This window comes from Copadichromis virginalis, linkage group LG22 (assembly GCF_057382275.1).
Source record: "Copadichromis virginalis isolate Kocher_CV1m ecotype Utaka linkage group LG22, C_Virginalis_male_GT1.1, whole genome shotgun sequence".
In the NCBI taxonomy this organism is placed as follows: domain Eukaryota; kingdom Metazoa; phylum Chordata; class Actinopteri; order Cichliformes; family Cichlidae; genus Copadichromis; species Copadichromis virginalis.
In genome coordinates, this window is record NC_140638.1 from 11,761,352 (window position 1) to 11,778,417 (window position 17,066).

Below are 17,066 nucleotides of genomic sequence, written 5' to 3' on the forward strand. Positions count from 1 at the left end.
TTTAGGGTGGAGCTTTTAGTTGGATGAGATAAGAAACATGCACAACATTATTTTAGTCTCCTAAGAGTTCAACTGATCATCAAGCACTTAACCTTCCTCTTGTGTTAGGGTAACAATTAGAAGAAACAATTAAATCCTTAGACAAAGCCTATGTTTTCTCCCAGGAACAGGAAATGCTGAGCTTAATACACAAGGCAAAACTAAAATCAAATGAAATTATTGATTTAAAACAAACCAAAAAAAAGAATGAAACAGAACTCGATTGTTAGGACAAAGACGGCACTTGCCAAATTTTGAACATGGGAACAAATCAGGTTGATTTCTAGCTAACCAGTTGAAAAAAGAAAACCCATATGTGCTCAGAACACAGTACTGGAGCCTCAAAGAATAAACAAAACTTTCAGGGACTTTTATTCAGACTGGAAAATTAAATATTCATAAAATATATTTAATGAAAATAATTGAGGAATAAAATAATTCTAGGTAAAACTATGTAAAAATAGAGATTTCAGTGCTACCATTCAGTAGCTGAAACATCAAATGACACATATGCTTTAAAAGCATTAATATTGGCTCATCTATGACAGCATGGTGGGAGTTTTTAAAAATCTTCAGTCTTCATTAATCCCATGCATACACCCATCTGGAACAACCCCGAAGCCTGACAAAACAATAACATGATAAACTTCCTAGATTGCAGTTGTAAAGGAATTAAAATGCTCCAAACATATATTTATTTAGAAATAGACTTCATTCCATCTGACAGATTAGAATTACAATAAGGGATTAATGTGAATACATTTTTAGACCATCATCAAATTAATTCTACAGTGAAAAAAGAAATTTAAGCCTAATCAGGTCAAATTATAAACACTATCAATTGTGGTGCTATCCATAATCTCAAAACCCCCAAACTACTGACTACAATATACAAGGCACTCTCCAAAATCAGATCAGTGAATAAATCAATATCTCTTCCTATTGTGAAATGGGGCAGATTTATCGGTCAGCTTTAAACTGACTAGAAACCCCAATCTACAATTCATGCAGTACAATCCTGCAGAGTGCACTATACAAGGCCAATGTGAGATGGGTTTTACCCAAAAATCCTAATGAAGTTCTAATAAAATAGGACTATCATGTGGACCATATAGCGAATACCGTAATATTTTACTTGTGAAAGTAAAAAAGGTGATTCTGGTAGTAAATATGAAACTGAACTCAGAGGTAGGAAAAAATGGCTCTAAAACGATGAGAATCCACACAGAAGCTGCTGGAGGCAGATGTTCATATTTACAACTTTATTCTTTTACAATTAATTAACAATATTGTGAACATAAAAATTTATAAAAACTTTACAAATCTCAAAATATATACCGGTAAGAGCATTTTTAGAAATTAGCTTAAATGTTTCTCTAGAATTCAAGTTGTACATTGAGTCTTAACTTTCAACTGACATTGAAAATTGTAACAACCAATCAACCAGCAGGAGGATTAAATGCTGGAAAAGTGCTTATGAAAAACAAATTAACAGATGAATAGATTTGCATTACTTGGAATCTCTCGGTCCTTTTATATGTACAGTCATTAATACTAAATATAAATGTTAAAACAAAAAGCAAGCTATTAAAAAGTGCTAAATTGCAGAGTAATTTTGTTAAACCTAGCTAATGATATCTAAAAGTGAAGAGATACAAAGAAAGACATCCTGAATGTGTGTGACAGTTTTGTGTGGTTTCATATACATATGCAGAAAACCCCAACAAATATCTTCAGTCCTTAGCTTTCTGCTTTTTTTGAATCTTGTTGGATTTATTGAGGATTTTCATGAGGCCTTTAGACATGAAGTACGGCCTCTCTGCAGATCCATCATTACGCTCCAGATCTTCCACTGTGGGTGAGACAGGAAGACGAGTGTGAGCAATGCGCTGCTCGCTTATGTGGAAATAATGTGATCAAACATTATTCAGTAAACTGTATTTACTCACAGAAGCAGAGGAAGAGTGTGTCCACACACATGTTATACACGCTGAAAAATCCGTGTGCTATGAGGTAGCTACCCAACGCCACCGTCTACAGGAACAAAGGAAAAAAATAAATCAACGACAAATCCCTGAAAAATGGAAACAAGGACAACTATCCTAAAAAAAGAGATTAGCTCACAATTATTGGCATCCAGTAGTAGTTGAGGTTCTCGGAACGGAAGCTGGAGCCCGGCAGCTTAATTCGTCCAGAGAAGAAAAAGAAGGACAAAACACCTGGAAAGGAGATTCAGACTTCAGAACCTATTCTTTCGGACAAACTGAGATATTAGAGTTTAATCAGCAGTGACCAAATGCTGCTGAGATGCTTTCATCATTTTCAGGGTTTCTTTTGTACTTTCTAATTTAGCATTTATCACTTTTTTTAATGATTGAATGTAAACTATTGCAGCTTTGTATATATTTTAGTTGTACTTTTTCTTTTTCTTTAAATTGATTGTTTGAACTTCCTGTGTTTTAGCACTCCCCTTAAAGCACTAATTGTTTTAACATGCAGCTACAAACAACTGAAACAGATTCTGTTTGGCAGGAACTCAACTAGAAACTGAACTTTTCCAGTTTCCACTTATTTAACTTCAAAGTTCAATCATACTCCAATGAGAGATTACTGGTGATTTAAATGAGAGTGTCTCAGAGTCAGTCACAGTGATCAACCCACAGGGCGTTCCCGTCTCACCCTGGGTGCACATCGTGTGCGTGTCTGTGACATTTCGTCCCTGGCAGCTTCCAAACACACTGGCAGTGTTTCTGTCTTGTGCACTCTTTACCAGCTCTATGCACAGCATGGCTGATTTGTTTTTTAATCTCATAAATTTGCCTCTCCACCATGTTTGCGGATGTAGCTTGCAGCTGTTTTGAGTTTTCTCTGATGCTTCCACTACACTCACCAGCACACAGCACAAAGACCATTTATCAACTTGTTGACAATTGTAACAGCTTAAAAGGCAGACGAGTTTGGACCAGGCCAGACTCGTCTAGTTCCTTTATAAATATAAATTGGAACATCTCCCCAACAGATTAAAAATCAATCTACAAATTTAATTGAAAATATTCTATAATAACATAAAACCTGCTACAGAGTATTTTTACAAAAAACCCCCACAGTGACAGATTTGCTAGATGAATCGATGTCGTCCTTACCTACACCTCCAACCACCATCAGCTTCCCAAAGAATAGCAGCAGGTCTGTGACTTTATCGAGCACCACAACCCTGAGAGCACAAGCAGGGCAGGACGGAGAAACACGACACTAAATCACTCAGTCTCTCAAACATGTGCAAATACATTCATGTTCTGTACAAGCATTACAGGAACTGTAAGCATGAAGTACTAAGCACAGACCCTTTACTGTGGAAATAACTACAACACAAACCTTATCACATTTCTCATGAGCAGCTGAAAAGCATTTTTGGCTGAGACACAGAAGTTTTTCCCATAAATGGCAATCTGACAAAACAAACAAACAAACAAACAAACAAAAAAACAGAGTGATTTTCAGACTCCAGTGAAATACTGGATAAATTATGTAAAGATAGTAAAACAAATTTTATCATGTTTAGAGTAGAAAAAGAAACGCTTATAGTTAATATCAAAGGCTGTTTTTCACATGATGTCCTCTCACCATGATGTAAGCGTTCCTGTTGATGAACTTTATGAACTTCTCCAGACACCACAAGCAGCACTTCAGGCAGCACAATATAAAACGCACACAACTGTTCTGCGACCCTGGAGACGACAAGTCAGGGAAAATTCTTAGTGTCTTAGTATATAAACATCTTTGACCACCCAGTTATTTCAAAATATACTTTTACTCGTATCCTGTGGCAGTGACATCTGAGAATATTATCACTCTTACCTCTTGTTTTCTGGTCAATGTACTCCAGGATCAACCTCATGATCTGAACCAGGGTCAGGATCAAAGCACCAAATGCCAAAGAGCCCAAATGGTACCTTGAAAAATCATTACATGTTGTATTCTTAGCCAGTTTAAAAGATATATGTAGATTCCAGGTGTAAAAACTAAACTAATACTGAATGCCTAAAACTGGCAACGACAATTAAACAGACACTTCTGTTTTTACAAAGACATATGTGAAAATCTTCTTTAGCTCCTTCGCTCTGTGGTAAGATTTTAGGTCCAGTTGTTAGTTTCGTAAATACAACATCAAGTCCATTTTGTAAATTGGGATCATTTTTAGAATCTGGAAGGAGTATTACTTAGGATATGGCCAATGGTTAGCAATGAATGGGGTGTCCCTCAGTTTCTCAGTCTGATCAGCCTCATGACATCTGGTTTCAAAACACTAAGATTACAGCGCTCAAGTCAAGGCTTCAAAACAGGACATGAAAAATCAGTGGCTGGCATTATGTTGGCATGTCCATCTTTTATACTGACATGTGTCTACTGGCTACTGAATGCAACGTGCTGAAGAATGAATGATGAAATAGCAGCATTGATAATGTAGTTCTTTTTTTTAAGAAGAACAAAACTTATGTGGGACATCATGTCAGGAAATATTAGATTAGCTGTGTACAGCAGACAATTTACAAATCAAAGTTAAAATAAAAAATAGAGATGTGGCTGGTTTAATTGCTGCGGTCGGCCTGTACTAAGAATCACCCTCTACTTGAAGACTTTGACTTCTAGGTAAAAACGTTTGACTAGTTACAGAACATAAAACAAAGTTACGTTCACAGTCATCCGCGGCAGCTTAATGGAAAAATAATCCACGTTTCTAATATTTCTTCAGCCCCCCCAATTATAAATTATGAAAATATTAGGCTTTGTGTGCGTTATCCTCTGAAACATACTGTAATCATATAAAAAGAATTGGGTCTCAAAATGGCACCTCTGGGTCATTTACTCTTTACTCATTCATTGTTGCAGGATGTGGTAGTTGCTCATTAACCTACCTGAGTGAGCGTATAAAACCTCCAAAGAGAGGGAACATGGGGATGTCAGACGGTTTTTCGAAAGCCCAGTAGTAGGAGGCGAAAGCTCCAGCCAGCGTGCACTGTCCAAGAGCAATGACAAAGTTGACACACCAGAGAAAAGCCACCACGTTGTAGATGTGCAGGTACTGGAGGTTCTTCCGGAAGGTGTCCGTGCTATTGTAGTTGATGAAGATGCAGCTGGCTGAGGGGCAGTTTGGGTAATCCGATGAGGTGAAGTTCTGCGAGGAGAACAAGAAAGTAGCACAACCATATGAAATGGTTGTGCATGTATTTGCCAAAAGGCTACCAAAAACAAACAAACAAACAGTAAACCAATTATTAACCAATTAAACAATCGTTTTAAATCCTCTTTAATCCTGAATGACAAGACTCTATCAATCATCATATCACAACACTTTGCTCCAAGACCGTGAGGTAAAACTTCAGCTATCAGGTCCCTTTGCTATGGAGCCAGGTCCCAGTTTGAATTCACAAAACATCCCTCTCTATTTTTAAGATAAAAAAAAATCAAAACTTTCAGCCTTATTATGAAGATTATAGTTAGGGCTGGATCAGGTGACCCTGAATTGAATTACAGTTAATTATCTCCTAGACAAGTCAAGGAAAAAAATGTTTTGAAAATTTATCCCCAGTAGGCTCACCAGAGGGTCACAGTTCTTGGTGCCATCGATACTACTACAGTCGTTCATGGTGGAGTTCAGAGCCACCACTTTGTAGGTGGGACTTCCTGAAGTAGCCAAATATCTGCATCCATTTGTTTAAGAAAAGAACTGAAAGCGTTTATCAAATATCATCTATATATTACAGACCATAGTGTAGCCTGAGAATAACATGTACACACATGCAAACATAACAATAATGGATACAAAGCAGTAGCTCCCCAGTAAGCCACACACACCACCAGGAGAACAAAGGTGACCACAGGGTACAGCAGAGTGGACATCATGTAGCTGATAGCTCTGCAGAATATCAACACACATCATGAGGTCATGCCAAGGTTGTGTGACATTTTCACAATAAGATAAAAAACGCACTGTTACTTTTATTGTGATAAGTAAAACTAATAGAGTCCCTTTTAAGATTAAGAATTGAATTATTCACATCACATTTGTTAAAAGCGAGCCAGTCCTGTGGATGATTTTTCGTTTTGTTTAACCTACTTGCTGGACTCCTGGATGAGGGCGATAGCAATGAGGATTCTTGTGCGTAAGAAGATGAGGGTCAGCAGAAGGATCCCCTCAACTATGCATAAAATTATCACTGAGGAGCAGAATAACGAGAGTCACAAAAAAGAACAAGCCCACACCCAACTGCTACACACCACAATCATACACACAGATATTAGCCCACATGTGTTCTCCCTGTTACTTTACTTGTAATGTACTTTATTTGTTCTGATCTTTTAACATGCCTAGCTTTGAACTTTTATATACCCATGTACCTTACTCATGTATGTGTATGTGTGTATACTTGTTTTGTATATTTTACTGTGTGTAACTACTGCCGAATAAACTGTGGCCTTTGGCCCAGACACACAAAAGAATTCATCTTTTAACAATCAACATTAAGCTACCAATGCTTAATGTGTCAGTGTAAAACAAAGAAAACTATAACCCCCAAACTAAAGGATATTTGTGTTACTGAATCTGTTTTACAATGTCATTATTCAAGAGGTGCTGTAAACATGACATGCAATTCCTGCAAGCCAACAGTGGTTTTATTGCATTTATTTTTAGATATACTGATTTCAGTACACACATAATGTGCCAATAATGTCCTTGTTTATTTAGATTTTATACCTCTCTTTTCCTCTGTACTCTTACTTGTAAAATACCACAGAATAGCTGCTGTGCATAAACTGTCAAAATGGCCATATAAAGAAAAGCACTTTCTTTCTAGTGTAAATGCATAATTTCCAGTTCTAGATTAATTTATTTACTTTTATATCCAACACTTGACCCAATTAGCTTATTAATGCACCCACAGCTTGCTCGCTCTCAACCTCTGAGAACATTACAAAGACGAGACAGAGAAATATTTGGTGACATTTGAACAGCACAGCAAAGGTTAGAACTAAATAGCATTTTAATGACACTCACAGAATGCCAGCCAAGTCTCTTGGACTTCTAGATAACTCTGGAAATTTGTGGTGAATCCAATTGTAGTGATGGTAGCAGAGTTTTGTTTGTAGTTTATATATTCCCAGGCGCAGTGCCATATTCCTGAAAAAAGAAAAAAAAAAAGAAAAAAATTGTTTTGTTTTTTTTAACTTCACTTTGTATTTCAACAAATAAAATAACTAGGTCCTCTTTATATCCAGACATCACTGCACCTCTGTGTGCCTGATTTAAAAACTATTCCAGGTGTGTATTTACCATAAGCTCCAGCAGCCAACACTCCAATGATGAGGACCCACACCATGACTGGAGCGGTAAACCTCAACAGCAACAGGAACAACAGACTGACAAGCATGGCTATCACCAAACCACTGAGACAGTACAAGTGGACAGGATGGAGGGACAGTTAGGACATTTATAAGAAATTAAAGCAACGATTTTAAGGTAAAAAGAAAGCCGTGAGAAAGATGTAAACTATATTAAGAACACATATCCAACTTAATGTAATCTCATACAAAGCCTCTGCCACAACTTCTACTGGTACCATTTACTTTTTTGCTGACACTGTCAATAAGGTAATATTTTATATTTGCTCCTGAAGCAATTGTGAGGGCAGTAGTGTATTTGCAATACACTGAAATCATTAACCTACATGACAAAAAGAAAATGCATAGATTATGTAAAAGCAGAATTCATGTCATGTTTCTAATTGAATTACACTGTGCAGGTGTTCCCCGTGAAGAGGATGTAAGTGTATGCTGATAACCACATGCTTTAAACAATAACTTGGTACCTTTTTGATAGCAAACAGATCATCTGAACTCACTGACAAGTATATTAATATACAGTAATCATTTATTTTTATATTAAAAATAATAATTGAAAGTGATTGTATTCTGTTAGTTTTCTTATTAAGACAGAGCACCTGATACAGCATTTTAGATATTAAGTTGACACTACTACTTTGTGTTAAGGCTTATTCGATATCATCAAAACTTCATTACAAAATCTGACTTCTATCTGTACATCAGCAGGTGGCAGTGTGCAATGCTGGTTCAGCAGGGAAACTCACAGGATGATCCACGGCCATGACGATGCAAAATCTGCAAAGATTCGGGTGGCGATGTCCTTAGCGTTAAAGCTGTTGATAATGCCCCTAACGAAGACAAAACAGGACAAGATGTGATGGTGGCACCTTTGCTTTTAAATAGTAAAAAGTCATCATCAGATAAAACAAATACTACAAATGAGAAAAAAAAAAAAAAAAAAAAAAAAAAAAAAAAACACAAAAAAAACAAAACAACGAACAACAGCATTTAAAACCCATTTCTAAAAGTGGTACGGGGGTAATTAAAAGGTGCGTAAAAAGATCATCATGCAGCCAACAGTGACCATTTTTATATAATTATGTTCTACATGTCTAATGTGACACTAATAAAGCTGGGAAGTCATAGAAACCAGAAATAACCCAAGATATTCAGCATAGGCAGACAGAGAGTGTAAGACAACTACTCATTAATGCTTTAGGGCTGCAAATCCCAAGACAGTGTGTCACATGAAATCTAAGGCCGCTGTGTATAAGTGAGTTAAACGCAGCAACAAGAGCAACTAGAACTAGCTGCTACGCTACGGCTCAACAGAGACTCACAAAACCACCAACCCTGTGCTGTTGATAAGGAGGAAAAAGACACAAGATTATTAAAGTCTGTGGGTTCATTTAGATTCATAGTCATCTTGATAATGTCTATTACCCAGTGCCATTTTTGATGAGGGCAACAGTGTCATTCACTGAGGCAGGCAAGCCTGGAACATTCGCAAAGTATAAAGGTATGTTCCCCAAGGCTGTGATATCAGGAAAACATCTCCCCAGCACTAACCACACAGAACAAAAAGGGAAAATAAAATTAACCATAAATATGGAGTTAGAATGTTTTTTAGATCTCTATACACAAGGTACTGTACTGTGTATTGAACATACAAGGAAATTTAAATGAAAGCAGTAATGTGAATTTGTTACTGACCAGGGGTTGTAGGTATGAGCATGAAAGGACACCGCTCCTTTTGTACAATCTCACGAACACTCTGAAAAACATGTTTAACAATCAAGTTTTGGCCAAAAATAAATACTGCATACATAGAATACATAAAAATAGAGACAGCCACCAGTGCTAGCCCTGCCTCCTAGACTGCAGCTATGGCATAAATCTGAAACCTCTACGCAACATCTTCTATGAGTTAATGCAAGTTATTTTAAGATTTTCTGACACTGACTTTGAGGTCAAGGTCACCGAGATTTGAACTCGTCCAAGATTTTTAATAGATCTGATTTCCTAGGATATTGTACAAAAAACATGACCTCTGACCTTGACTTTAAGCATCGAGGTCACTAATATTCAAACTTTACTGAGATTTGAAAATCAAATTGAAAGTCTCAAGTTTCCCTGTTCTCGAGTTATGATCTTCACAAAGTTGGCTGTTCACGCCGCCAGCCCAGTAGCGTGACAAGAATACTTTCTTTTAAACACCGTTTGTAGCTTACCAAGTTAGAATTGTTGAGGTTAAGAGATGGCACGCAGTAATTTGGATTGAAAACGTTTGCAGGTTTTTCACCTGGAAGGTACGACTCTATCTTCACGGCCCAGAAGTCAGAGGGACATTCTTTCACACACACCTATGGGTAATGAAAAAATAGGAATATTTATGCAGCACAGAGAGGAAAGTAAAGAGTTTGAACAGGAACAGCAAACTGCAGCAGCTGTGTGTACCTGCGTGGTTGGACACTGGAAACCATTGAGAACACTTGCCATCACATTGACAGACGTTGCACATTTGAGAATGTCAAAGTAAAGCAAGTTGGGTCGGTCTCTGAAAGACATGAATAAAGTTTTTATTTCATATTATATTATTAAGTGTGTATATATTTTCTATATTTAAATAAAATGACTCTAAACAATGGTTAAATTACTTATTTGGCCCAACTCCACAGAACCAGCCAGTTGAGTTTCTTGCGTAAAGAATATCTCTTGGATCTCCATAGATCCAAGCTGACAGAGGGGAGAAAAAAAAGCACAAATTAATACTCAGAAAGAAACTAAAAGCCAATCGTGTAAATGTTTGACCCAATCCATCTTGTTCAATGTGTTGCTTGCAGATTTCTCCCACTATAAATCCACCCTTGTGTGCAGTGCTTTTAATAATCTCAATGGAGGAAATAGATTTGGGAAATACTAGCCATTGAACACACAAATAAGGTCACTTCATGACCCATCAGGCCGCTGTGTTTGCTCTAGATAACAGATGGCCCTGAGTGTTGGAATGAGTTTGATGACAGAGCAATAAAAAGCTGCTGACTGGAACTATATGAAAAACATAGCTGTTCATAGTAACAATAGAAACTAAACAACTGAAAGAAACAACAAGTGTAATCCTTTACATCATGTAATCTACTTGGCATTTATAAATCAAGAGCTGTAAATCTCTGCCATTAAATGAATCTTCTGGTTTGACAAGAGGGAAAAATAGTTAACACAAATTGGTCTAAATGCAACAAAATTCATGAACGATGAATGATTCTAAAAACCAGTAGTTTCTGTGAAGTCAGAAAGTTAACTAGTGACTTGATGGGTTACATATTGTTATAGCCTGCTGTATAGAGGCAGGCTTGCTCTTCCACCCTACCTAGTTCTTTATATCAACTACATAGTAGCTTCATACGAAAAACACGGACACATGACTAATTAGACCTTAGAGGGGTTTACCTCTGACAAACATCTGGCAGACAGTCTTAACAGTTTTTACCTTCGTTTTGAGAACCTTGACTGTTCTAGGCAGACCAGTACACTGAGGGAAAAGACTATCACTCCCCCATCAATTTGTATTGATGAGAGGGGGGTAGCTAATCTTTTTAGAAACACTAAAAGCAAGAGTCCTGGACCTGACAACATCTGTGGACAGGTACTGAGAACTTGTGCTGATCAGCTGAGTGGGATTTTTCACCATATCTTCTCACTTTCTTCAGAGCTACAGACAGTACCTAAGATTTGGAAACATGCCATCATTGTTCCTGTTGCTAAGGGCAGTTCTCCTAAGGTACTGAATGATTTTAGGCCTGTGGCTCTGACTTCTTTAGTGATGAAGTTATTTGAGAAGATAATTAAGATGGAGATTTTAATGCATGTTGAACACCATCTTGACCCCTTCCAGTTCGTCTATAGAGCAGGGAGAGGTGTGGAGGATGCTGCTGTCACACTCCTGCATCTCTTGTATAAGCATCTTGAGGCCCCCCACACCCATGCAAGATTATTATTTGCTGACTTTTCATCAGCATTCAATACAATTCAACCCTTCTTACTTGCTGACAGGCTTTACAATTATTTCAAGCTTGACACTAGTCTGGTCGGCTGGGTGACAGACTTTCTGACTAATAGGTCACAATGCGTGAGGGTGAATCATGTATTTTCTGATGTGCTCTCCTCCTCTACTGGATCACCCCAGGGTTGCTGCCTCTCTCCCCTACTGTTCATTCTGTACACGAATGAGTGTCGCAGCAATTTCACGAACAGACATATCCTGAAGTTTGCTGACGACACAGTGATCGTCAGTCTTCTAGTGGGGGACGAGTCAGGCCATGGACAGGTTGTAGATGATTTTGTGAATTGGTGTGATGAGTCCTTCCTTTCACTTAACGTGTCAAAAACTAAAGACATGATTATTGATTTTAGGAAGTCCTCTTATAGCTCATCACCCACTATCATTAAATCTGCCGATATTGGGATAGTTGAGAGTTATAAATATCTAGGTGTGGTACTTGACCATAAACTGTGTTTTGAATCTCATGCTGATGCCACTACTAAAAAAAATGTTCAACAAAGACTGTTCTTTTTAAGGAAAATGAGATCATTTAATGTCTCATCTGAGATGTTGTCTTTGTTTTATAGAAGTTGTGTTCGAATCTGTGATGTCTTTTTGTATCGCTGCCTGGTTTGGTAACCTGACGGTGAAGAATAAGAATCGGTTGGGACTTCTGGTAAAAACTGCTAGCAAAATTTCAGGGCGCTGGCAAGATGGACTTTTGGCCATTTACAATAGAAATGTGCTTAGAAAGGCTCATTCTATTATGAGTTGTTTGAACCATCCACTTCACAGTGAGTTTGAGTTGTTGCCTTCCGACCGCCGTTTTAGAGTACCTGTGAGGAAGACTAAAAGACTCCAGGTCTCTTTTATCCCCACTGCATCTTGTCTCCTCAATGGCAAATAACTGTCCTAGGACTTTCTTTCACTATTATTGTCATTATTATTTTATAGTATTTATAGTATTTTATAGTATATAGCAGCAATGAGTATGAAGTGAAAAACATGAGGACATATGAAAACACAGTTGGGCACATAATGCCTGTGCTGGCAGGGTTGGGTTTCTCTTACCTAAAACTCCAACTACTATGTAGCCAATGATGACCAGCAGGAAGAGAATACAGCAGATTATATCTGTACACCCTCTGTGTAAAAAAAAGAAAAAAAAGAAAAGAAAAAGAAAGTGAGATAGTATTAAGTAAAGTGAACAGGGTAAGCTTTGCATGGGTTTTTGATTTTGTTAAATGTGTCTTCATTAAATGTGATAAATGTGTCTTCCTAGGCCAAAAGAAAACACACACACACTACACCAGGAACCACACAGCTGGACAGAGGACAGGGGGGTTAAAATGTAAGAATTTCACCACCTATCCAGTGAGCTTTGAGTCAGACTTACCTATTCTTTACAGGTCCTTTGAAATTATGGTCAAACTGCGCTGGTTGTCCTGGGAAAGGCAAACATTCGCCATTAATCAACAACTTCCTTATTTGTGAACAGATGATCAAGGACACATTAGCAGTTTCTTACACATTTTTGAACTGCTGATTTAATGTATAACTGTGCAACAATGGACAAGTTGCAGTTATTAAAACAGGCCTTTTTGGATAAAGACATTTTGACCATTGCCATCTTTCAACCTGGTTATACTGGAGTTTTATTTAGCCAGTTCCTGAAATATTTCTTATAGTTAGATTTGTTTAACTTTAAAAAACAGGCACCCTCTGTTTAAAGTTAATGAATTACTTCTAAGTGAATAAGGAAAACTTTCAGGGACTTGCATTCATATTTTATGGGCTGATTGTTCATAGAGGTGTTGCTGTATAATCACTATGACAGGAATTGAATTACTAGGAAGAAATATGTCATTGTTGTTTCCTGGAACAGAGAGAGGGAAAGTTAGCAGGAACCAACAATGAATACAGTGGACTTACAAATCAAGCGGGTCTGAATATAAAATAAAATTTAAAAGTCGTCTCACTGAGTAATTTGAATAGAGCTGAAAGGACAGTGTGTCAACATTGCACATAGTCCCTCAGGCTTTCCGAGAAGGATGCAAATATTACAACAGGATGTATGAACTTCAGGGCCAATCATGTGATTCAAAGCTGGCAATAAGTGGCCATAACAAAAAGCTAAATGTACATTATAGTGTAATCCTTCAAAACAGGAAGGGCTAATAAAATGCCAATTACTGCAACACATAAGATCAGAAAGTTTTTCATCTCAGTATTGTTCAGTCATTGAAATATCAGGTGTGTCAAACAAACAATTCATTGAAAAGACTACACTAACGTCCTCCAAATCTCCACTCGAGAAATACTTAGAGAAACGTCAGAGATACAAAATGCTGACAACACAGACAGCTTTTCACTGGTTTGTTTTTCCGTGAGTGTCAGATTTCATCTGCTAGGACGCTGTTGTGTGTTTAGAGTAAATGACAGTCTGCACCTTTAGATGACACACCTCGTAAAAAACTGATGCAAAGCCTTAAACCTTTAAACTTTGAACCTCATACAGGCTGGTATTTTACAGCTTGAGTTTGAAAAAATTACAAAGGACCATGAATACGAAAGTTATCGCATGACCCTGCCTTAAGATGAATGAGGCAGATGACAGAACAGACCCAGTCCTTTAAACCCACAGCAATGCAACCAGTTAAAGCAATGACTTAACATAGAAGTGGCACAAGGAGACTCTGACACAAAGAAAAACATAGATGTTGCCTAAATTCTTCGGTTTGTCTGTAAAAAGAAATTATGGCTTGGTTAATTGTAGCCGGCAGAGACGGATTTACAACAGGGGTGTTTTTGGGTTTTTTAAATATTCAAATGTTATGCGACTCCTGGATATCTTGTGATTAAACATTCCAATGGCTACAATAACCAGAGAAAGGTTTTCTTATTAGAACATCAATTTGAAAAAAATAATGAAAAAGAAAGAAGAAGCTTATTCTCCCACAAAAGAACATGGCTGCAGGATTTAAGTTTGCAAAGTTGTATGTGAACAAATCACAAGAGTTCTAGGACAGTGTCCTTCAGACAGACACAACCATGTCAGCACAAACACCCCATACCAACTGTGTAAAGTCAACCATGAACAAGAGCCAGTTTAGCTCACTGGGATGAGCAGGCGACCATATACTGTACAGCTTGGTTCGAATCCGACCTGTGGAATGAGAGTTGTCTTTGTCAGTGTAGCTACCCTTGGAAAAAATAGGAACCTATTCTAATGAGCATCTAACCATGTTTTTATTGATATATACTAGAGGTGTCAAAACCCATTATTAAGGGTACTGGGGAAATTGTCAAATGCCGTAGAGTGAAATGCCAAACCTGTCTGACAGGTTAAGCTTGGCTGTGTGTTGCTGTGTAATGTAACAGGACAATGATCCCAAGAACAGCAACAAATCTACAAACTCCAACTCACTATCAGACAGCTGACACCAAAATCATTTTATTTAACTCAGTCATTTTATAAATGTGTTAAGAATGTAAAATAAAGCCTATGTGCGATTCTCCTGTCTCCTACATTAGCTTTATTAACAGAGTTATGTTCTAACATTGGTTCACCTGTTGAACCAGGCAGGCTTAACAAGTTTTGCGGCCAATGATTTGCAATAAGGCACATCTTTCTCAACACTGTCTAAACTTTCTTAACCGAGACCAAAGTGCAACAGCTCCAAAAAAGGGAGCAAACAAATCTCTCACTAATGAATCAGGAAGTGTCCAAAGCCCTGAAAATGATTTCTACTTCCCTGTGAAGCCAATCAGAGCAACAAAGAATAGCTTTAAAGCTGAATCATCATTAGACCACTCATCTGAATTGAGACACACACACACACACACACACACACACACACACACACACACACACACACACACACACACAAATTTTTAAGAAACAGAGGTTCAGCTGCCAGTGATGCTGTGGTCACCTGGTTTTTACATCTTATATGGAAGGACATGAAATCCATCCATCCATGTATGTTTACCTCCAGGGAGGGTTTGTTTATTGTAGCCTTATCAAACCTGCCAGAGTGCCAACAGACTCATGACGTACTCCAACAGAGCAGACTCCGTTCCACAAGGTGAAGTGGCCAAAACGTTTTCATCAGCAGCAACAGAATTTGTCTTTTAAGAATCTAAGCATCTCCAGTTTTAGAGTTTGTGTGCAAACCACAATCACAAGCCACAAGGCCACACAATCTGTTAACTAATGCAACACAGACTCCCTGCTTTTACACTATGCAGACCAATAGTGCTTATGTGTACATTCGCCCTAATATGAAACAATGTTAACTGATCATTATAGAAATAAACTGCACATATTTTCATGATAAAACGTTGATTTAGGCAACTTTCAAGCCTAAATAACTGAGGATTCTCATCAGGGAGAACAAACTGGTATTTAGATGAGAGATAACCAAGTATTTAGTTAGTTAGTATCTAATCCTTCGAACCCCAACACTACACAGTTAACACATTTGACCATAAGGCCATGCTCAACTGACACTGTGATTAAATCTAAGCATTACATTAATAATGGAAGAAATTTTAAAGGAAAGGATGCAATTATTTAAAACTATTTTAGCCTTCTTATTTCTCCCATTGGATACTGTCTTTTTTCTTAGAGTCAGGTTTCTGAGGTGTCCTGATTTGTCAGTAATAAAACTGTCACAACATTTTAAAACTAGGTTATCTGTAAAACAATAAAACAGTTTGATTAGACTAATATTGGCACACGGCCTACTGTTAAACAGGAAGATAATTAAGATATCACTGAACTTTAACGACCTAACAGTCATTTAAAAAAATCCACGTTAGAAACAGTGGGTTTATGCTAATAACCACTTCATTTAAAAAAAAAGAAAAAAAAAGAGTTAGAAACTTTAACTTAAAACTCTAAAAAGAAAATGGCGTGACACAAAAAATGAACACAGCTCTCACAAAGTATTTAACTCTAAACTCGTTCATTTCAGAGTTTTCTCAGCTGCCTTTGGAAATTTTTACTTTAACGCTGAAAGCAGATCCTCTGAGAACACCAACGGCCGACGTCAGCTCACCGTATTCGGAGTTCGGATTTTCCTCTTCTTGTGTTTCTTTAGCCATGTTCCGCCTGGACCTCCACCTGTTCCTCCTTACTCATAAAATGCAACTTCTTCTACACACTGCGAGCTTAAAACAAACAAGAAGCTAAAACCGACTTTTTCCGAGGGAGCTTCGCCGCGTTAGCGCGGACATTGCAACTAATGACTGAAGAAATCTTTTTCTTCCTGGCAGCTGTAACCAGGGAATGACGCTGCACGCGCACCTGCTGAGGGATGCGCACCTGCGCGGTGGACCAAAGATTGTTTATTAACAAGAGGACTCGCTCTGCATAGTGTAATGGTAGAGGTCTATGGTAATACTTTGGCATGACTAAGTGTACAAGTGTTTCCTTCACTGAGCCAGAGCTGTGCTTTGTCTAATAAATAAATGACACTTGTGTGTGTGTGTCCTATTATCTTCCAGTGGGAGCTAGCATTTTTGTTAGGGGGCAGCAAAGGTCTGCAGCCATTGTGTTTACGTGTCTTGCCTCTTAGATTAACTGGTGATTTTAAAT

At 37.7% G+C, this 17,066-nt stretch overlaps 1 protein-coding gene across 1 annotated transcript; it reads right to left on the reverse strand.

Annotated features, from left to right (window-relative positions):
• Window positions 1-1,286: 1,286 nt before the first annotated feature.
• Window positions 1,287-16,777, reverse strand: slc44a4 (solute carrier family 44 member 4). The gene is made up of 22 exons (XM_085446498.1): window positions 16,528-16,777; window positions 12,861-12,909; window positions 12,536-12,609; window positions 10,080-10,158; window positions 9,880-9,979; window positions 9,654-9,785; window positions 9,136-9,196; window positions 8,866-8,986; window positions 8,187-8,270; window positions 7,373-7,485; window positions 7,097-7,219; window positions 6,158-6,257; window positions 5,864-5,956; window positions 5,639-5,741; window positions 4,956-5,215; window positions 3,898-3,992; window positions 3,664-3,767; window positions 3,415-3,488; window positions 3,183-3,253; window positions 2,164-2,258; window positions 1,989-2,073; window positions 1,287-1,891 (listed from the first exon to the last, which is right to left on the reverse strand). Exons 1-22 carry the CDS (start codon window positions 16,571-16,573, stop codon window positions 1,773-1,775), a joined length of 2,181 nt encoding a protein of 726 aa, XP_085302624.1. The 5' UTR covers window positions 16,574-16,777; the 3' UTR covers window positions 1,287-1,772.
• Between the last annotated feature and the right edge of the window lie 289 nt (window positions 16,778-17,066).

Excerpts from the sequence above, each read along its gene's own strand:
- slc44a4 (XM_085446498.1), bottom strand. The coding sequence starts at position 16,573 with ATGGCTAAAGAAACACAAGAAGAGGAAAATCCGAACTCCGAATACG. Across the intron at positions 8,987-9,135 it reads GCTCATACCTACAACCCCTG|TGCTGGGGAGATGTTTTCCT; the intron begins GTCAGTAACAAA and ends CTGTGTGGTTAG. Across the intron at positions 3,768-3,897 it reads CATTGACCAGAAAACAAGAG|GGTCGCAGAACAGTTGTGTG; the intron begins GTAAGAGTGATA and ends TGTCGTCTCCAG.